The sequence below is a fragment of the Fulmarus glacialis genome, unplaced genomic scaffold (genome assembly GCF_000690835.1).
Source record: "Fulmarus glacialis isolate BGI_N327 unplaced genomic scaffold, ASM69083v1 scaffold497, whole genome shotgun sequence".
In the NCBI taxonomy this organism is placed as follows: Eukaryota; Metazoa; Chordata; class Aves; order Procellariiformes; family Procellariidae; genus Fulmarus; species Fulmarus glacialis.
In genome coordinates, this window is record NW_009224837.1 from 45,076 (window position 1) to 66,916 (window position 21,841).

At 39.4% G+C, this 21,841-nt stretch overlaps 1 protein-coding gene across 1 annotated transcript in view; it reads left to right on the forward strand.

Moving 5' to 3' along the window:
• Positions 1 to 21,545, forward strand: part of SLC15A5 (solute carrier family 15, member 5) — a 35,874-nt gene extending 14,329 nt beyond the window's left edge. Inside the window, exons 5-9 of the mRNA XM_009582253.1 lie at positions 1,286 to 1,472; positions 6,742 to 6,930; positions 11,207 to 11,338; positions 19,433 to 19,541; positions 21,401 to 21,545. Coding sequence (XP_009580548.1) covers positions 1,286 to 1,472; positions 6,742 to 6,930; positions 11,207 to 11,338; positions 19,433 to 19,541; positions 21,401 to 21,545 — 762 coding nt within the window. The remainder of the gene's footprint in view (positions 1 to 1,285; positions 1,473 to 6,741; positions 6,931 to 11,206; positions 11,339 to 19,432; positions 19,542 to 21,400) is intronic.
• The last annotated feature ends 296 nt before the right edge of the window (positions 21,546 to 21,841 follow it).

The window sequence follows — 21,841 nt, forward strand, 5'->3', positions numbered from 1 at the left end:
AAGAAGGAACCAACAAAATTTGGCTCAATTCTGATCTTTCATAGTTCTGTTGCCATTTATTCATCCTTTTACAATTTATATCTTCTTCTGGAGTGGAATGTAGGTGAAAAATATTTTTATTAAGACCTAGCACTTGAGTGATTCTTTAGCACTGAACAGACTCCCAGTGAGTAGGGTTGACTATAACCATTGATGAGAAACCCTAGATCATCTCAGTTAGTAACTATACTTTAATTTTCAGACAGCTATAAAGCAGTAGTATTCTACCTGGATTTGGCATTGCCAGTCTTGTTGAAGAGCTATCCAGAATACTGCAGCAATCCAGAACTCTCTAAAAACAGAAATAAAGAAACCAGTTCTATATCCAGTTCTGTCATGACTGTACTCTGTGAATTGCTCAAGTTACCTCTCTTTCCTTTCCCTTCAGTCTGTAAAATGGAGTGGATTGTAACTCCCAGCTGCAGATGAAATTGCAATGCTTAGTTAATGAAGCTTCCTCAAAAAAAACAAACTGAAAAATCTGTTGGTAGCAGCCACTGTGGTTCGTTTGGGTTTTGTTGGTTGTTTTGTTTTATTTTCTAAATAAACTCAACAGATCTTCTGTAGAGCCTCACATTATTAAGCAGGAGAAATTATTTGCTCTTGAAGTGAGAGACAGTCTTACAAATCTACTTAATTTCATACCCCGATGACTGCCATTGGTGGGTTGCTGATCTGATTATTCGTTTTTTTTCTGTTTTCGATTCCCAGAAGTAAAAGGGAGTCCTCTACATAGCTGCTATGGCTGTCAGTCACATTATGCTAGTTCTAAGACTGTGGACAAATCTTTCTTCCCTGCAGCTTTTAAAGCCATGTGCTGGCAAGAGTGTCTTAAAAATTACTCACACAATCAGAAGTTCAAAATAACCTTGCATCTTGGTACTCTAAAATTCTGTTCTGTTAAGCACTGTCTATGAAGAAGTAGTGACTAAAGTATTAGGCAGAACCATTTAGTATATTGGCTGATAGCTCTAACTAGGAATGATCAAATTAACAAATCTAAGCAGCAGCCCATTAGTTTAACTGAGGAGCAAATGAAATAGAAAGAAAATATTACATTCTGGCAGAGAACGAGAATGGCACTATCTGAAAGGCTTCCATCATTTCTTCTGGCTAGCAGGTATTTGGTTTACTGTGACTTCTCCAGAAGGAAAAGAGTTGGAGAAGTTTCCAAATATAGTAAAAAATCTTATCCATGAAAGGTAACTGGTATACTAATGGAGTGGGTTTTTATTCTTCAATACAGATTCCTTCAGGATATTATCTCCAAACCATGAATTCCAACTTGAATTTCAGTGGATTTGTCTTGCCAGTTGCAGCAATGAATGTGATAAGCATTGTGCCACTACTGATTCTTGTTCCTATTTTGGAATGCATTAACTCGTGTCTCTTTAGTTCCAAGGACACTGGATATTCTCCAACAATTTATATTGGTACGTATAAAGTACATGTGTTTATACAGTTTTTATATGTATTTTGTCTTCGAAAGAGAAACTGCAGTAGGTGATGGATGATCCTATACAATTATTTCTGACTATAAATATTAAGATGGACTTGTTTTGGGATGACTCTGAGAGGTTGAATAAGTTTCAAAGGAATTGTTGAAAAGACAGTCCTGAAAAAACATATTCGATATAAAGAAAAAATGGATAGCTTTTGTTTAGGACAGAGATTGAGGCTCTTCTGACAAATAAAAAATTTTGAGACACACTCACCAATTCCTTAGGATGACTCCTAGTTATTTGTGAGAGAAACAGTACTAACCATTTAGGCTTGAGACTTACTCTGATTTGGTTCTCTTCTATATGTTTGTTTATCCATTAACTTTTGGAAAGTTAATTTACTTTGGAAGTCTTTTTGGGGGATGGGAGAGTCCTTCAATTGCTCTCGGATACTGGAGAAATGTTCTGTTGCTCAGAATGATGAGTTTGGATTTAAATAAATAGGTTATGGATAAAGGCTTTGTTTTTCTTACATTTTTATGCTATAACTGCATCAACATTAGGACTGCAGCTTATAAGAGTGAAATTGTATTATCACTAGTACAGTTTATTCCAGTTTCATCCCAAGTGAAATAAAAGTATCTAGTCTAATTCTGTGTCTGCAATAGGTATATTTAGAACTGGTGAACAAAAGAAAACATGCAGACAACTATGTAAAACAAATGGATGCGTATCACTGGACTGCTGTTCACATTGAGCAGGCTGAACATTTCACAGGTGGAAGGTTACTTGGAGAGGTACAGCTTTCCTCTCTACTTCTAGAATTTTCATTTGAATATCTAGTATGGGATAATTGTCCAGGTGTTTGGTAATTTTATTTATTAAAATCCTAAACTGAAACATACCTTACTGTACACTCACTTAAAGCAAAGAGGCATCTACAGAGGTGAAGTATTCTCTCTTTCTTATAGAAGTTACAAAGAAGTCTTCTCTGTTGTGAGTCCCAGCGTTTTCAACAGTAAGCGTTGTAAAGTCAGGATTGGTGCTCATTTCAGAGAAACTCATAGCCTAGAAGTAATGATCTGGAGGGATCTGCAACCCTCTTCTGATATCAGCTACATCTAGTACCACCAGAAAAGCAGCTTCCATTCTGCATTCACTTAAAACTATTCCCTTTCTTAGATACTATCATTAAACTTCATACATTTTTTATCTTCCAGCCTGCATTACAAACCTCAGACAAAAATATTTATAAACTACTATTTTCTCAGTGTGCTACTATTAATTCCGTGCCCCATGGCAAGCAGCACAGTGAGTACTGACACACACAGAGGTATTAATCTGACTAAATTAGCCTAATTAAGAGTGTTATTAAGTTTTATACAAACCAGATGCATATAACGCAGCAGGTTGCAATTACCCTGGTTTTTAAAATAACATCTGCATTAAAACACAAAAAGCACATTCAGATAGTAATTTTCCTTAAAACCATGGAAATTTCAAGTTAGTATTAATGTTCTACCCTGTTACGTTGAACAGCAGTAAAATATATGCAGTGGTTTATTCTTAATAGCTTCATTTATTAAAATGATAAATTACCTGAGGCATAAAAATACCTGTGAGTACAGGCGATGGCTTTAGATATCCAAGTATATGACTGCACCTGCAAATATGGTAGACCTCTAAGTGCCAATATTTTTGCCAATAGTTAATTAGGTTCACAATTATTTTCAGGAACAAAATTGAAAGTGTAAATAGACTGTTGGTGTTAAGCCAGCGTATAACTATATTTTAATTCAAGTCTTGTAAGAGGAAGAAATTTAAATAGTTTTCTGGAAATTTTCAGTGTGTTAAGAGTAACAGTTTTCAAGGATGAACCATACAGACAATGTTGAACTGAAATATCTGATTGCTCTGTAATAAGGATCTACATGAAAACTGTAATCTATATTACTTTCTCTATCGTTGTTGGTTTATTTGTAAATTAGGTATGATCTAAAAAACATTAAAATCTTAAATTGAATTTAGATTGTGTCCCAAATATATTGAGTATCTGAACCTCTTTATGAAAAACATGAGTATTTGGCAAACTTAAAGTTTTTCCAGTTTCATGGTTGTTTTGGGTTTTTTTTTAATATATTTTATGCTACTTTATTTAGTCAATAGTATAGAAGATTAGCAGAGAACTGAAGGTGTGTGTCTGCTGGGTAGTTGTCCATCAGCTACAGGCATAGAACCTTAGAAGTTCTTGCTCTAATATTCTTAATGCCTGATTATACTGAAATGTCTTATAAGTCTTAGATTTGCTCCATCCAAGAGTGATGTGGGGAATAGCTCTCCATACAGTACACAAAAGCAAGCCTCCAGCCCAATGTCTATTTCATTTAGGATGACCATTTCTCCCTAAAAGATGTTCTAGTTTGAAAAAGTATTAATTTCAGGAAAGCTTTTTGACCTGTTTTACTCAGGATATGAGGTTGTGTAATCACAAGGGTCCAATACAACCTTAGTCTCTAGATAATATAAACTACCTTGTCCTAGAATCAGCCCCAAGTGTTCCTAAAACAGCCTGTTCTCCTGTAAAACCAAAGGCTCAGGTGGTCATTCTAAAGTGCTTGTTTTGAAGAGGACTAAAGGGAGAAGAGGTAGGGGGAAAACCAGGTTTCCACAGCTCTGAGTTTCTTCCTCTGCCACATTATGTCTTAAAAGAAAGACATATTACAATTGTTTTCAGAGGTTAGGTTACTTTCTCTGAAATGTTTTGTGTAGTAATATTGAACTGCTTGAGGTTTCTTTAGTACTAACACAATTTTTCACTGGGAGAACTCTTGCTTTGGTAGATTACAAGAAGCTCCTTGAGGACTTTATACCTGGCCTTGATAAGGTTCATTGGCCAGAAAATGCTGTTGAATTCCCTCTCATTATCAATTTTCAAGCAATAATTCATTGATGCTCTTATTAAGCACTAGAGGGACCTTAACAGCAAAACAGCTTCCAGGCCTCAGGTTAGGTGGAGCGGGAGGTATTTAAAGTTCTGAAAATGCAGGAAAACTGTGCTGTGGAAGGATGTGAGAGTTTGCTGCTGAGAGAAGAAACACGCATGTATGCAGAAACATAACAAGGCTAAGGCCACTTAGCTATATGAGTTTTTTGCCTCTTCTGTCCTGGCACACAAAGAGACAAACTTTATATACATTACAAATATAAAATGAAACAAAAGCCTTTGAATGTTGACATCAAATCTAGTAAGTGTAACAATTTCCAGTCGTGAAGTGAGATGAGGTTTCCTATGGGGAAAGCAGTGCACAGTCCTGGTATTTGAGCCAAAGCTGGCAAAAGAAACCAAATTCTCACACCTGTACTCACATTATAGCTTAGAAATGCTGAGGAATCGCAAACTTAGTCAAAAGCAATGGGAGCTCAAAACATCAGAAGTATAAATGTTTTAAGTTCAGGAGACTTACTTGAAAACTTTGCCGAAACCAGGACACTTTTCTGAGAGGCTACAACCATTTCATATTGTCAACATCAAAAAATATAAAATAATACATTTAAATAGCATCCTCTATGCAATGTATGGTGAAGTGTGAGGTATTTAAAATGCATCTGAGCTTATTAGAAGCTTTTTCTTGCATTATGAGGCTAAACACAGGGGTGTTTTTCCTGACCTGTGTGCTTGTGCAGTACTTTGTACTTGTGCCTTACCGCTGAGGCAGGCAGTAAGACTCCACGCATTGCATGTGCAGTAATATATTGGAATGTATTATGGATCCAGTATGTTATGGATCATGCAGTAATACTTCTTCAGGACAACTGAAGAAGGCAGGAGGCAACTGTAGTCCAACGGCTTATGCGTAAACACTTAAAAAGCTGGAGATTATCTCTTCAAGTAATGCAGCTCATCTCGTCTTAAAACGTTAAACAGGCCAGCAAGTGCACTATCCAACAATCTTTCAGAAGTAGGTCAGGAGAACTCTACAGTGGAGGGAAAGGGGAAAATGTAGGAATGCTTGATCTCCATGGTGTGATATGCACTGCTGATCTTTTTCTCTCCCATCTACCATGGCCTGCAGCCTTAGAAATCCAGTACTTCAACTGCCTGCACTAATTCTTTTTGTATAGAAAAAAAATGAGTAAAGTATATTGGGGGTACTAGTGGATGAAAAGCTGGACATGAGCCGGCAATGGGTGCTCACAGCCCAGAAGGCCAACCGTATCCTGGGCTGCATCAAAAGCAGCGTGGCCAGCAGGTCGAGGGAGGTGATTCTGCCCCTCTGCTCTGCTCTGGTGAGACCCCACCTGGAGTACTGCGTCCAGCTCTGGAGCCCTCAGCACAAGAAAGACACGGACCTGTTGGAGCAGGTCCAGAGGAGGGCCACGAAAATGATCAGAGGGCTAGAACACCTCTCCTATGAGGAAAGGCTGAGAGAGTTGGGGTTATTCAGCCTGGAGAAGAGAAGGCTCTGGGGAGACCTTATTGTGGCCTTTCAGTACTTAAAGGGGGCTTATAAGAAAGATGGGGACAGACTTTTTAGCTGGGCCTGTTGTGACAGGACAAGGGGGAATGGTTTTAAACTAAAAGAGGGTAGATTTACACTAGATAAAAGGAAGAAATTTTTTACAATGAGAGTGCTGAAGCACCGGAACAGGTTGCCCAGAGAGGTGGTAGATGGCCCATCCCTGGAATCCTTCAAGGTCAGGTTGGACGGGGCTCTGAGCAACCTGATCTAGTTGAAGATGTCCCTGCCCATGGCAGGGGGGTTGGACTAGATGACCTTGAAAGGTCCCTTCGAATCCAAACTATTCTATGATTCTATGAAAGTATGTGTATATTTCAGAATCTTATTGTTGCTTGAATAGGAGCATTTCCCCTGCTTGGTAGTTTTATTCCCACCCAATCTCTTGTGATATCTGGAAGGGCTGCCACCTTTTCTTTCTCTCCTCCTTTCTTACCTCCCCCAATCTTCAAAAAAATTGTTCTTTGTGACTTTGCTCTTCAGAAAAGTTTTTCCTCTCTCATTTATTCTGCATCCCTAAATTCTTTCTGTGGTGAGCTGGTATCCCTTTGCATGTATTTATAGTTAAGCTTGTGGTGTAGCAAGTACTCTTTGTCCATGTTTGTGTCCAGAAAGGATGTATTGGGGAGTGGGGAAGAAGAAGGGAAGCTTCTTTTGCATCTCCTGGGACTCTGCTTCATTCTAAATACATGATAATCCTATAACTACAACCTTGGTGAATGCTGTCTGTGTTCTTTACCCAGTTGTAGGTCAGGTATCTGCTGCACTTTCTGTGATGGTTGCTGGCTTCTCTGAAATACACCGAAAGCACTTCCCTCAGGTGGAGCAGACACTTTCCGAGGAGGTTCTCCTGGTCTCTTCCATGCCTTGCTTCCACTTAGCTCCTCAGTACATTCTACTTGGAGTAGCTGAAGCTTTGGTAACTCCCTCCTGTAAGTAAAGTCTAATAGGCTAAAGGGAGAGTGTCCTGATTCACAGAGAATTATATCAGCTTCCTAAAAATAATTACTGTCATCTGATACGTTATCCCTGGCTCTCTTCCACGGGCTTAATGAGCAGATCTGTGCTTTACCTGCTTCACAGTAGCATAATTTGTCTTGCTGGCTGTAACTCAGTGGGCAATGACATTGTTCCAGATTAACTGGAAGGTGACACAGCCTGGTCAGGTCCCTGGGGTGCATCATCCACCATTTGGTGGGGGGATGATAGGAGCGGTGGGACTCTGGGCTCAGATGCGTGACTGGTTTTGAAGCTGAACGTGCTTCATGCGGGGGCCGGACCGCATGAGCTCCTGAGGTCCCTTCTGACCTGAACTCTTCTGTGATGATTTTCTTGAGACAGACAAATACGCACGTGACAGCTGAGCTGTGGTTTCGGTCTATGAGCACTTTTTAGGCCACAGTCAAAGCAAGGTGGAGCAATTTAGCTTAACCCTTTTCATTTGTGGACCCAGCTAATAGATTTATTACATGTTTTTCACTGACACAGAGCATATGCAGGCAGATAACACAATTCAACTGACAGGCTAACCTGGAGAACATTGTAGGCAGATGCAAGATTTTTGTTTGTGCTGCAGTTGGGAGTCATGCAAACGTGCCTGCACAGAGCATCATGCCTTAGCTTGTGGCATGGAGCCAGAGATAAACACTCCTGTTTTGCAGAGCACAGGCAGAGCTTAGCTCACGCCTGCCATACATAAATTATGTAGACGCACTCTTGATTGTGAGTCTGAACCTTCTCTCCCTTCCATAATTTACCCTTCCACATCGACACTGACATTCCTGAGGCTTATTTTCTTCTGAGGAGCACGCAGAGTGGTTACCAGTGTTTTACCTTGCAGAGCTTAAAAAATGTTAGTATTACAAAAATAATCTAATCAACATTCACTTAAAGAGACACAGTTAAAGTAATTGACTAGCTGATCTCTGCAGGCATTCAGTTCTACAGATTGAGTGTCTATTGTTCCAGTACAACCCCAGAAATGTTCAGATTTTTATTTAAGAGCAGGAAATAACTTCAGTGTCTCAGCTTCATTCTTACACTCTAAGACTACTGAGAGCTGTGGGTCACAGTCTGTCACTAAAAAGGTAATTTTCCCTAGTTTTAAATACTTAGCACTTTCATAATGCCTCTTCATCTGATAGCTCTCAAGTACTTAACTGAGACAGGTTTCTAGGCAGGTAATGTGGTTTCTAGGTTACAGGCTAAGTGTAACTGAAAACTGTGGCCTTCTCTGTTTAGCTTAACAAAAAAAAAAAGATTAGGAGGTGACTTGCTTGCAGTCTTCTCATGCAGAAGCATGAGAAGAATATTGCTGGTAGAATAAGGCTTTTTAATCTAGTGCACTGGGACACAACAGAAGTCCAATGACCGGAAGATGACATTAGCCTTTAGAAAAGAAATAAAGCTCTGTCTTGGTTTGGTTTTTTTTTGTTTGTGGGTTTTGTTTTTTTTTTTTAATCTTTTTAAAGGATTGTAATTAGAATTTCTTAGGAAGAAAGGTTGTCTTCCACATTTAAATAAAGATTAAGCATCTTGCTAAGAGCTGCAGTGAGAGGTGTGATTCAGGAACCCAGGTAAATGGAACTAAGCCTGAATTTGAGACTTGCATGTGGAAGACTAAAGGTAGGTACCTAATATAGTATGTTACTATTGTAGTCGATGGGGATGCAGGCCTCCATTCACTTGCCCACACATAGGTGTCTGGCACCATTTGTCATGGAGTATCTAGGCTATACACGCAGGGCAAGCAGGCTCTTTACGGTACCTGTGTGGCCTCCAGCTGCTGCTGGAGAAGAACATGGTTTTCCCCGTAGGTCTTGCACCTTGTCGGACAGCCCCATGCAGATGGCTAAGGTGCGCTGAGCATTTCAGGCAGCACTGGGCATCTGTATTCAGGCTACTGAACTAAGCTCTAGGTTTCTACTTCAATTTTGACTGAATTGCTCTTCAGGAACCATTCAGTGGTTCTCCATGGATGGTAATGACAGCCTAGACACTTAAATAGTTGTTTCACCTTTCCTGACATTTTACTGCCTTTGTTATGCAAAGGTCAAATTCAATTATCATAATAATTTACTTGACCTGAAAGTACACGATCCAAGTTGAAGACAGAAATGTTCACACTTGTAATCAGAGGGAAGAGAGGAGATACCTCATTTCTGAAGTGTTTGGTTAGAGGAGCTAAATTTGTCATATTGAACTCTTAATCTACATTTGAGCCCGGATACTTACAGTTGTGTTACACAATATTTTTCATTATTTTGTTGGTGGGAGTTTTATATAATCATCTGCTTCAGGTGGCATGAGCAGCTCTTGGAATAGTATCAGCATTTAACGTTTCCCTAGCACTGAGGTAGTCTTTAAAAAAATAAAGTAAAACAATGATAAAATAATTGCTCTCCTCCACAGTGTTAGAATGTAAGCTCTCACAGGCCTCTGACAGCTTGAATTTGTAACCCCAGCTTGGTTTAAACTAGGAAATTACTCTCTTAAAGCCCAATGTTTTAGAAGAAAAAAACAAAAGCCAAAAAAACCCCCAAAATACCACCCCAAAACAACTCCATCCTGTGGGACAACATTAGCAGGCATTTGCCCCCACAGTGCATGAGGTTGCCGGTGACGGGAAGCCAGCCTGCTGGCCACAGCAGCTGTGTTACGCTGCCAGTGTCCGAGCTGGCTGGTGCTCGGGCTGTAACTGCTTTGCCCTACGAAGGGTTAGCAGATTTGCAGTGTTTGCTGAAGTGCTGCAAGAATATCATCTGCCCATCAACATGTCTCAAAGCACTTAGAAATAGGAAGCTGTAACAAGCAGCTCTTTTAGTTAAAGGATATATTGGGGATCGCTTCACCCACCGATGAGATGCAATAGTCTCCAGGGTGAAATGCAGCAGCTGTTTAACAGTTCACAGCAGCACCGAGGGAGAAGCGAGGAACGGAGTATGCAATTCAAACAGCAGGGGTAATTTAGGTAAGTAGGATGCAATCACCCAAGCTGAATTTGGCCAGGATGCATGTTTTGCACCCCTGCTTTTAGAAGAGAGGAATAACCAAAACTTTTTAGGCTCTTAGTGATTCAAATTAGCTAGGACACTGACTGTACAATGTTTCAGACTGTACTGTTGCATCTACAGATGGTGTCCCAGGCTAACCTGCTTTCTCTTGCCCTCAGGCTTTTAGTTCCTATTGTGAATGAGGAAAAAACACTGCCCGTGGGATTTTTTTCTTTTCTTTAATATGATTCCAAAGCTCTCATTTGGACATCCAAATTAAAAAGGGTGGAAGATGGTGATTGTAAGGTTTCATTTGTATTCAGAGATGCTTCAGGCAACTCGGCATCCAAACAGGATCCTCTGCTGACAAGCTTCTCAAGCTGGAGGTCATTCAAACTCGACTAATAAAGCAGGTTGTAGGAGACACTGGGGCTTGGAGAACAAGTGTGGATGAGGGCTCAAGGTGTGAAATTAGGAAACAAGAGGTTTTGATAATCAGGGAACGTTACTAAAAAAGAACAGCTATCATAAAGACTTACTGTTACTCTAACCTAGTTTAGCCAAATTACAACTGGTGGGATTATTTATAGTCATCCATGCTACAATGGCATGCTACAGCTCCCCCTCGCCACTTCTTCTGGTTTAGTCTTCTGGCAAGAAAGTGAAGAACAATTTCTTAAAAATTAGCCAGTGACTCTGGGGGTTGCTCTTTGGGGAAGAGGAGCATTGTCAAGCCTTAAGTTAAAGCAAGGTAACTGTCCAAGTTAGGGTAGAGCTAGCTCTGGATTTTGGAAGTATTTACTAGTGGCCACCCTGCATTGGCTCTAGCATAGGAGGGCCTGCTGTCCTGCAGTTAAATATCACATCTGCTGTCTTCACACTTGCTGACTGTGGTGGTGTTTCTCTTGTCTTGCTATGCCTGAGGTTTTAAAAGGTGAAAGCAACTGTCTGGGTGAAAGATCTTTACGTATTTGTGGAATACCAATAGTTGTTTGTGGGATGGTTTGTTACGGAGATTCATTTAAACAGTTCAGATAGTCTTTTGTTAATAGGGTGCATACTAACACGTCTGATTGCCCTTCTGCAGCAAGTACGTTCTCTGTAAAATATGGAAAGTCCCTATTAGAGACACTTTGGATTTTTTTCTGTCTTATCTATCTTCTACCGTCATTTACTTTTTTTTTTAACCTGTAGCTGTATCTGCTTCCTTTCTAAGGTTCCTTGCTTTCATTCCGGCTTGTGCCAGAAAGAATTAGAGGGATTTCCATGCATTTTTTAACTCTCTTTAATGGAGCTGGCTGCTTTATGGGAGCTTTCTTTGTTCAGACAGCCCACGCAGGCACTCAAGGTAAGAATATGCTCATGACCAGTGTTCCTGAGCAGTTTTCTAGTATTATTGATTTGGAGAATTAGGCAGCAGAATTAAAGGGGATGCCAAAGTTTTATTGATTTGCTCTCACAATTAAGATGGAATTAAGATAGGAAATAGCCTTCCAGCTGTATTCATCCAATTTTAATGAGTCATCTTAGTTTTGATAGTTGAAGTAATTAGAGGATGGCATTTTGCAGGAAGCCCTCACCTCCAATCTCTATACTTCTGTTCTGGAAGACAAGAAAATAAATTGTCTAGGAAGCACCTTTTTATGTTCGTGAAGAAGCACGTTCACGTTAGCCATGCTTATGTGGAAGCCTCTGGCCATGAGAGCAAGATTAGTGCTTCAAAGAATGGAGAACATGCCTGCCTTTCTGCTCCACAGCGTGGAGGGGAAGGGAGGTTGGGCTGAGTGTTTCAAAGCTGTCTAGGGAATTTTTTCCCCTAGACCCACTACTTCTCTCTTGCCTCCTTTACACCTCTCCTTTTGCCCAGCTACTGGAAGAACCAGATTCCGTGACAATATGGTCTCACTGTGCGTCTACCCTTTTGCAGAAGAATACTGCAATTCCCAGAGAACTTACTGTTTCAAAAGGAGTTATTTCAGATTCAGCCTGTTAAGGAGTATTTAGTATAAGCCCTGAACTGGAGATTTTTCTGGGTTGCTGACTTTCAAGATAGGCCAAGAGTTTCTTAAAGTCTTTTTTCCTTTGCTGATGAATCTTTGTTCCATAAAGAAAAGACTTGTTTCATAAGTAAATTTAAAAAATACAGCACTTGAGTTCTTGAACCAAAGGACGGGGATCCCTTTCTTCATGTGTCTGAAATAGTTCCACTTGCTGAAGCAGTACTTCTAAAGATGCTTTCCAGTGATAAGCTTCATTGTTACTGTGTTACAGAGAAGTGTTCTCGTATAGAGCACAACTGCTGGCCCTTATGCACGACACCATTGCAATTACCACGGCTGCAGAATTTTGTAACTGCTCATGGTTAAGTTTTGGGTTCTTCTCTTTCCTGCCTAAAACACGGGGAAGTGGGGTTTTTTTGAAAGTATGACAAGAAATTTTAATTCCTACTTGCAAGATCTGAACAAACGATGGTTCTTTGACATGCAGTGCTGTTTTTAAGTTAACAATTCAATTAAAATTTTATTATGAGGTATAAAAGCATCACCTAGAGATGGGTAAAAATAGGAATGCTTACCCGAATGAATCAGGCAAAGAACTATTAAGTACCAAGGCATCCAGTGTGAGGAGCAGAGCTCCTTGAATGTTACCCAGTTGAACAGATTTTTTTTCATTGGGTAATATGGGTTGAATGAAACTAACACTTCAAGAAAGACTGTGTTGCTGACTTTTTTCTTCTCCTCCCCCCGAAAGTATGGAAATTATTAATTTTGATAAGGTTGAAATATTTTGTTTTAGTAAAATTGACGTATTTTACTGCAATTTGACTTTGGGTATAATTAAATATTTTTTTAAAAATTAAGTATAATGTCAGCATCAAAACATTTTTACTATGTTGTGCCACTATCTATGTAATTTGTTCCTTTATAGAATATTTTTATACAGAGTGATAGAGGAAATCAATTTTTGCATTTGGTTTGCAATTCAGTAGATTTTTGTCTAATTTTATATCAAGGTGATTTATTCTTTTTCTGTAAGTCTGTATGAAAACATTTAATTGATTCAAAAAAGAAAATGTTCATTTCTTGCCAGAAATACTGTTTTATCAGAGTCTTCAAATTCTTATCCTGGTGTGGACCAAAAAGCCTGAACTGTCCAAATTCTCCACAGACTGCAGTTGCCATGTTCTAGCCCTTTTTGCTCAAGATTTTTGAGCAAACGGAAGAAGTTTCCTGGCTAAAATACTCCTCAATTCTATGAGGTTGGGTGGCAAACTTCTCTACTTAGCTTTGAAAAAAAAAAAAGGTGTAACTCATGTCTTTAACTCTGACAGACCCACCATTCCTGTAGATGGAATTGACTGCACCATTACCCTGAACAAAAGTCACTCTTAAATTTCCAGTGACAGTCTGTATTCAGATTAAGGTGCTGAAATGGGACTGAATCAGCCCTAAATAGGGGAAGTCCTTTGCAAAACTTGAAAAGCTTTAGAGAAAATATAGTGAAAAATGTTTAATGTTTGCTCTGTTGCTCTAGTTAGAAGCGTTAGAGATTACTTTCCCTATTACTATGTAAACAACATATTATTGGGCTCTCACATTTTCTTCATAAGTGGAATCTCACTGGGTATCTCTTTCCCAGTGTTCCCTGCTTGAATGAGATTAATTATTCCAAGTTACCACAATTCATACAATTCACATCTTGTAAATAATGGAGATATTCCTGTATCTTCATTTGTGTTATAACACTTCAGACTGAGGACGTAAGAGTATTCCTCTAGTAATCCCAGCTAGATTTTTGTCCTGCTGACTCATAAATCAAAGTAGGCTTGGGATCAGACTTCTGGAGCTGGGTATAGACTATAACAAAACCAAAGAGGCATTTAGGATTGGTTTTGTTTCTCTCCCAGTTTGATAGAAAATGTTATATACAAAATTCTCTTGTTCCATCTGTATTTTTTCCAAACTCTTCCATTGTGCTTCTTACGGTGTTCTTTGGTGCTTGTGATGAAAAGCTTAAGAACAGAAAAATATTTTTTTTTTTAATTTATAAAACCTAGTAGTTACCTATTGAACCCTCTAAAGATGACAGCGCTTCCAAGAATAAAATTGTGACTTCTTTTAGGTCAAATTAAGGTCAAATGACACAAATTAAGCTCTCATTACTCACATTTGGGGTTTTTTTTTTCAGCTCTGTTAAAGAGCTTGTAAACCATTCAGTACCTGGACAATTTATGGAACTGGGGGTAAAGCAAACCAACCGGAACTCTTTTCCCCTCCCCCTAAAAAGATGAACTAATTTATTTATATTGGAAGACCAAAGTTCTTTCTCTTTTGCTGAAAGAAGCTGATAGTGTTTATGCAACGGTTTTATAAGATTTAACAAGGCTTAACATGCGACTCTTGGGCTATGGGTGCTTTTGTCTTGTCCCATGATTTTTGTTTCGCTAAAACCTGAGCCAAGACTATTTCTGGTTCTCCCATCTCTAAGCAATGAGACCATGTTTGCCATGAAGCAATTCAGGATACAGTGAAGTAGATCCTCCAGTGTGGATTTTGAAGTGCTGAAGCACAGAGGGTGTTGACAAAATTTAAACATTTTTATATCCTATTTCATGTCACTAGTTTAGAATTTTATTTGGGTTTTTATTGGCAAAGTTGATCAGATATCAGTCACAGTCAAAGCTGCATTAATCATTTTTAACGCATCTATGGAGGATGGTGTGAATATGATAAAATAAGACTTTTTTAAAAATCTGACGAGTGCAAACAGATGACGGGTGACAGTGATATTTTCAGTACAAGCTGGGAAACTGCTTTCTTTTGGATCTCTTACCTCTCCTAACATTTTAACGGAAGAAGATGCAAGACAAAACCTGTCCTCCTATGCCAATCATTTCAGAATACATTTCTCTAAAAATATTAATGTAAATATGTAAGGAAGAAGAAAAGAGGGGAAAAAAAAAAGGTCAGAGGAAGGAAACTGCCAAACTGCCCCAGACACAGTTTTGCTGCTTATATTTAGAGAACTGGGGTTTTTTTGTGGTTGTGGTTTGTTGTTTGGTTTGGTTTTGTTTTTTGTTTTTTTTTTTTTAGTTTGGAGCCTTGTGTGATTCTAAATACCAAAGATGATAAAGCTAAAGGATATTTCTTGCAGTCCAGATGGTGGTGTCCACTGGTGCCTACTTAGCTAATAAGGATTAGAGGCAGACTGAGACTTTAATTTGGATATGATTAAACACTAAATATACGTGCACCAACTTGATGAAATGACGGAAGGCAACACAATCCTCTTCTAAGATATGAATTACACTTTTCTATAATCATAGTCTAGGTTGCAGGATAGCTGTAAAAATGTGGGAATCATACAGAATAGACTAACTTCTGGCATGTGACTGTTTTGCTTTGTCTTCTGTGTTTTCCCAATACTAAAATATGATGGTGTTATTCAGTAAACAAACTGAATACCTTCCTATGCAACTTCGGGCTTTGTTGTGAATCCCTTGAGAGCTCCAAGGGTGCCATCATAGTAACAGATACCTTGTGTGCATATGTCAAAGACCGGCTTACAGCCCTTTCCACATCTTCTTTGATGGCTAGTATTGCCAGCAGTTTGTCACTGTCAGTCATCCACCAGAAGCAGCCCAGGAAAGTGTTTTTGTCTGTGTCCTAATCCCTGCTTCACCTACTTCTCTGCCTGTGTTGGTAGGATCAGATGTTTTCTCTTGATGTTGTATAATATTCCTCCTTCTTGTACTACCTGAGCATTTTTGATGCAAAATCAATAGGACTGCAAAATGTCAGTGAAAGTTTACCAGGCACTTTATTTCAACAACGTATGGTATAGCAGGCTTGAGGAACTGACTCTGCCTAGACTTAATGTTCTAATTTGTTCTAAATTTGCCATGAAATGCATAACCGATTCACCTCTAACCAATAAGAAAAGGCTCTTTAAAATATACACAGCCAAAGGAAATTTCTGATTCTCTGTGGTGATTCATGCTACAAAGTATTTCCATTGTTGGAATAAAAATGGAAATCAGGAGCTTGTTGTAGAAAGTTAATTCCCAGTGAGCAATTATCTATGTGACAAACCAACCTTGTAATTGGCACTTCTGTTGGCAATCTCCATAGAAAAGTAAAGGATTGACAGAACCCAAAGGCAGTGTCTTTTGGGGGAAAGTGAATTGTTAGCATATTGCGTGCTGATTCAAGGATGAGAAAGTGCCGGACTCTTCAAAAGCAGTAGTGCCCAGGGCATCTTACTCCAGCAAAAAACAAACAAACTTGCCCAATAAGTTCCTGACGCTCATGGCTGAGAGTAAAATCCTGAAAGTACGAACCCCAAACCCAGTCAGTGGAGGGTGCTGGAGTCTGCAGACAGCCTGTGGAAGGGGTTAGTGGGATAAGGGCTGAAAGCATCTAAAGAGTTTCACTGCCTGAAACACATGGTTGATGTTTTAACACCGACGGCTGCTCTCCCAAGGCTTCCTGCCAGCAGAGGATTCTCTGTGCAGTGAGTGTAAGTAGAAGTAAATGTAGTCCAGGTTTATCCCCTCTTTCATGAAAAACCAACTTCCATTTAAAAAGGAAAAAGAAGGAGAAAAAAAAAAGTGAGAAGTAAATATTTTTGGCTGAAAATAGGAAATGGTTACATTAACCTCTGCTGTATCCGCTGATGAAAACGTCTGTTGGCGTAGGATAACAGTCTGGGTATCTCTAGGACTGCTGCCACCCCTGTTTCTTTGTAGAGAAAGGCACCCCTGACAAACCTTGTTGCCCCTCACTGAAAGGAAAAGAAAGCCTTGCTCCTACCTCTTGCTCTGGATGGAGCGGTAAACTAGAGAGCGAGCGAGCACGCGCGCTATGGGATCTGGAGTCTTACCATGCCCAATCTAATTTTGGCCCTGCCTGTGCTGTTGCTCATTTATAATACAGGATTTTCCAAAGGCTTTGTGTCGTTGTCCTGGCCTCACTGTTTAAATACTGGCAATTACTAAAAGAAGCAGAGAGGAGACAGAGCAATGATCTTTGACCTAGCCCATGGAGGAGACCGGTGGTAAAGTGGGGGCAGAACCCAGATCTCCTGCTTGCCGGGCTGCCCTCTCACCCTGATAAAACCAACCATTCCCACTTTCAGCACTTCAATATGGTGCTTTTGCTAATGTTAAGACAGTTTCAAAGGTCCATTTTACTCCATTCTCTTAGAAGCTGCTAAATTAATCTTTTTTTTTTTTTTTTTAATCGCTCAGTACTATTTTTAAGTACATATTTTCTGTTCAGGTTTCATTGTAAACACCGTTCCATTAGGAAGCTCCTGCTGCTCGTATAGTTAGCCTAGGCGATGTAAATAACCTAGCAGACAGTGTGAACTCTGCTTTGACAAGCTGTAGCGCCGAACCCCGTGCGTGCTTTCTCTTTCATCAGATACACGCGCTCTCTCCGTGACTTCTATTGGCCACTGGGGGATGTGAAATGAAAAACCACCTGATTGCGAATTATGACAGTAAAAGTTTATAAGCTACTGAAATGAAGTTATAGCACCTAGGAGCTCAGTCAGCTGACAATGTTAAATGATACGTTTTAAAACTCGCTCTGAGATAACGCTACAAAAGGAACCGGGCACGCAGAGGTGAGGTGGTGCTGCTCCGTCTCAGGCAGAAAGGTAACATGGCATGGAGCAAACTGCGGAGGAGTTAGGGAGAACTGCTGCACTGATGGCAGTTTTTCTCTGTTAATCCCAGGAGAGCTAAAGGTAATGGCTTTGGAAAGAAATGTGTTTACAACTCTAAGATGCAGAGGAAAGAGAAAAATGTAAATATATGTATGTGGGGGGGTGGGGTGACTGCGGGCTCTCCTGGGCTGTGGAACTGCTCTTTCTCTCTTCTTAGAAAATTTTGACAAGATAAGAATGGCATTGGATGGCTGAAGATGGCATTAGTGGCCAAAAGATCAGTTAAGGCTGTCAGGTTTGTATAGCACAACAATGTATGGCTATGGCAAAGAAGGCTGTTTTTCCTTCTCTGCTTTTTAGGCCGTTCAAGTGGTGAATAGCCACTCTATTTAGATGGGTAGGATTTGATATCGGACTTTGAGGGAGAAAAGAAAGGCGACTTTAGGCACATTAATACTTGTGTTTTAGTTCAAATCAGGAGTGTGCTTTTGATCTGAATCTCGTGATCGTCTCTGATTTGCATCACAGAGTGATCTTGGAGCACAAAACACCTGCGTTCCTTTTGGGTGGAACTAAACCAAAAAAATGCTCATGCCTGATGTGTTCCAGCTGTTAGTGGCAACTGGTCTGATGTGAACCCCTCTGAGCTGTGTATAGTGCGGGCATCACGTTCTCAGCACCAGCTGTTTCATGCTCTGTATTTGCTCCTATTGCACTTCACCACTTGCTTATGCAGACAGTCTCTCTTTCTTCTCCAAAGGCAATAAATATCCTGTATTCCCAAATAATGTAAAAGGTCGTTACAGCACCGTAGAGCTCTCTCTGATATTCTGTATCTACTGTAACTTCTTTTTCACCTTGGTTTTATGTCTTTGCTGTAGTTGATTATGGTACTTCAGGTACTGATTGTCTTCAAATGCAGGCTGACTGGGGCTGGCTTTCTTTTTAAGCATCTTGATTTCCATAGTTATTTGCTACCTGAGCTTGTTTGCAGATTGTTTGCAATGGACAACATTGAAAGCAATACAACTGCAAACTAAAGCGCAGAAGAATACAGGCAGGGAAGACTCTGGGTGTATATAGGTGGTACTGTCCTCTGCTGAATGGAGTTTAAGCTGCCAAAATGTCCCAGACACTATTGCCAAAAGCCTTGGTAGAAAAAGGTCTGATTCATGCAAATAAACACTGTGTGCAAGACAAAGACATGTTGCAGACTCACGGCTGAAGGCAGCTACAAAGAAAGGTAAAGTAAAATGTCAGGTAGCATCTCGGTAATGGAGCACCATCCAAAGCACTCAACAAATGCTTTTTATGCATGTTTGTTTTTTTTTTTTCTTAAGAAGGGTCTATTAAAAGCATGAGAGATATGAATAAGGATTTCTACAGACCACCTTAATTCTAGCTCTGCCTAAAGTTGTCACATTTGACATTCACTTAGCTATATGCACAGGATAATATAGAGGGAAGATGTCCCAATCATTACAGTAGTAGCTGTGCAGAGTTAGGTTTTCCAGTACACTTCAGATTTGTTAGGGAAGTTCTTTAGTTTCTCTAGATCTCTATTGCCTGTCTGCAAAGCAGGAGCAAAGTACATTGTAGACTCAAAAAACCATGCATGCTGCGAGAATGAAGTCTGTATAAATAGCTACAGGGGGGTTCAAAGCACCTGCTGTGATTGTGTCTTACACAAAGTTATCTTCCTGTCTTTCATATGAGCCATGTCTCATCCTGCAAGGTAAACTAATTCTGCATCAAATGTCTGCTTTGCCAGGCAACTGGTTTCCACACTTGCTGCATGAAGGTAAATTGGAGAGATTCTTCTTCTTCTTGGCTTCCTTAATGATGGTGAACGCCCTGGGGTTCTGGACGATTGCACACAGGTATGTGTGAGAAAATGAAAGCCTGATGTTTAATTTGTAGATATGGGTAGAAATTCTTGCAAAACCTGTAAAGTAGTGTGTAATAAAGAACTGGCAGTGATAGATCATATGTTATCATTCAGGGTTCAGACTTTAGTATTTTTCATCTGCCTTGAGGAGAGAGATTTCACAGTAAAAATTATGTGGTAAGGTTAATAAAAAAAAAAAAAAGACTGATGTAATTAGCCTTAAATATTTAAGGGGTTTTATTAATATAAAAATGCCTTGAAGAAAGAAGAGCATCCTATTCTTTACAGAAGGGCGTAAAAATGTTGGCATGGAGTTTAGATCACAGCACCAAGGTATCTCAATCATGGAACTGACCTCCACTGCACTTGGCTTTGTACCAATATATAGAAAACGTTGCTGTTGTCTCAATGAGCTTACATCTTTAGTATGGGACAGTAGCCGAAGGGGTTGCAAGAAGACGGCAGACCGCTGCTGGCTAATGCTGTATGCAGTGGTTTCAACAGAATAACTGAAATATTTTCTGATACTCCACTGGGCAATGAGATAAAAGCAACTTTCTGCTGGAGGCAATGGAATTGCTCAGTTAGCCCCCACACAGGAAGCAATTTTATGCCACCTATAGAGCCTAGGTTTAATGCCTGTATGTTGCCTGTAAAATGCAAGGAACTCACAACTGCAATCCCTTTTACATCCAGGGTGGTTTGAAAATTGGCCTGCCTCCTGTATTCCGGAACATTTAATCACAGTTAACTTTCTGTTGTCAGTGTTATAAGTAATACTCATAGTCAAGAACAGGGAGGGAAGCAACCTGTGTCACCACAAGTGGGAAGGGTCACGTGCGAGTGGCATTCTCTCTTAGACATTGGGCTGCAGTTCTACGGAAATCTTTCAGAAACCTTGATGAAGTCGTGATTTGATAATGACTGTAATAGAAAATTTCCAAGGGCAGTGTACTTCTCGTACTCTTGAGAAAAATACTGCTTTTTCTATTACATATAGCGCAACTTTGCAGCACCAAAGATTACCATAGCGTCTTGTCAATTATTTCAATGTAACTTGAGACACAAGTGTCCATTTATTGCGGTGGCTAGTTCTTGATTCTCATCTTTTAAATGTGACCTGAGTCATGATTAGAAATGTTTCTCCTGCATGTACTTTGTCTTCCTGTCATAAAATGGGATTTTATTCTTCTGTAAAATGAAATTTTCATTTGTGACATTTACTGCTGAAAACTAAAAGGGTTTGGTTGTCAAAAAGTGGCCATAAAATTGGATTGAACTCACAATTTAACATATTTTGATGAGAAAATTTGTTTTAAAAAAAGTTTTTAAAAATTTTATTTCAAATTGGTATTTCACTTCAAAATCAAGGTACTCATTTTTCAGTAAGACAAACAAAACCTACATGAAATATATTTTTTTTCTGAGGTCAAATGTAATTGTTTCATTTTGTGCTGAATAAGAATTCTCACAGAGGGGAAAAAAAAGGGTGAGGTCTATTCAGATAGACGCTGATTTAGGGGTGGGGAGAAATCAGGCTTTAAAACTCTGAATTAGAAAAAATATATTAAAATTTCTCTGAGGGGAAAAAAGCATGTTTCTTTTTAAAATTTGTTAAAATGACACAGTACAGCTATTATTAACACCTGCATCCCATTTGGCACTTCTCATCCTGAAGTTCTGAAAGGTCCTAGGAAAACAGATATCACTATCCTATTTTTTTGGCTGCTTAGAAGTCCAGGACTCAAAAGGCAGTGTAACTTGCAAAATATTACCTAATAAACAATGGGTGAAGCTAATCCCGGAAAGGATGATTATTTTAGTATTTTCCTTCCCTATCCTTCCTCCCAGATACAACAATCTGAATCAGGAATACACCAATGAATTCAGAGGAAGTCTTCCTGAAGAAAAACTTTTGAAGCCTGAAAAAGCTATCAAGCATTATGATAGTGTCCTGGAACGTTCTCCCATTTTGTCTCCTATGGAGAAAACCTGATTAAATTTCACCCTTGTTTGACTAAATTTTGATTGTGTTACTAACCAGCTTTCTAATGATAAATTACCTTGTGTACTTAAGCGGAACTGCCAATATATTTATGAATTGTCTTAGGAATAATAATGTTATTTGTAAGTTTACAAAATAGCAGTCGTTGTAGGATTTGGCCTTGTAGGATGCTGCACTGTTGTAATGCACATCGAGGACAATGAGAGCTCACTGCTTGGAATGGTTGATGGAGAGAGGCTTTTAATCTCTATAGGGAAATAGATGGGTATCCACATGTATTTGTACTT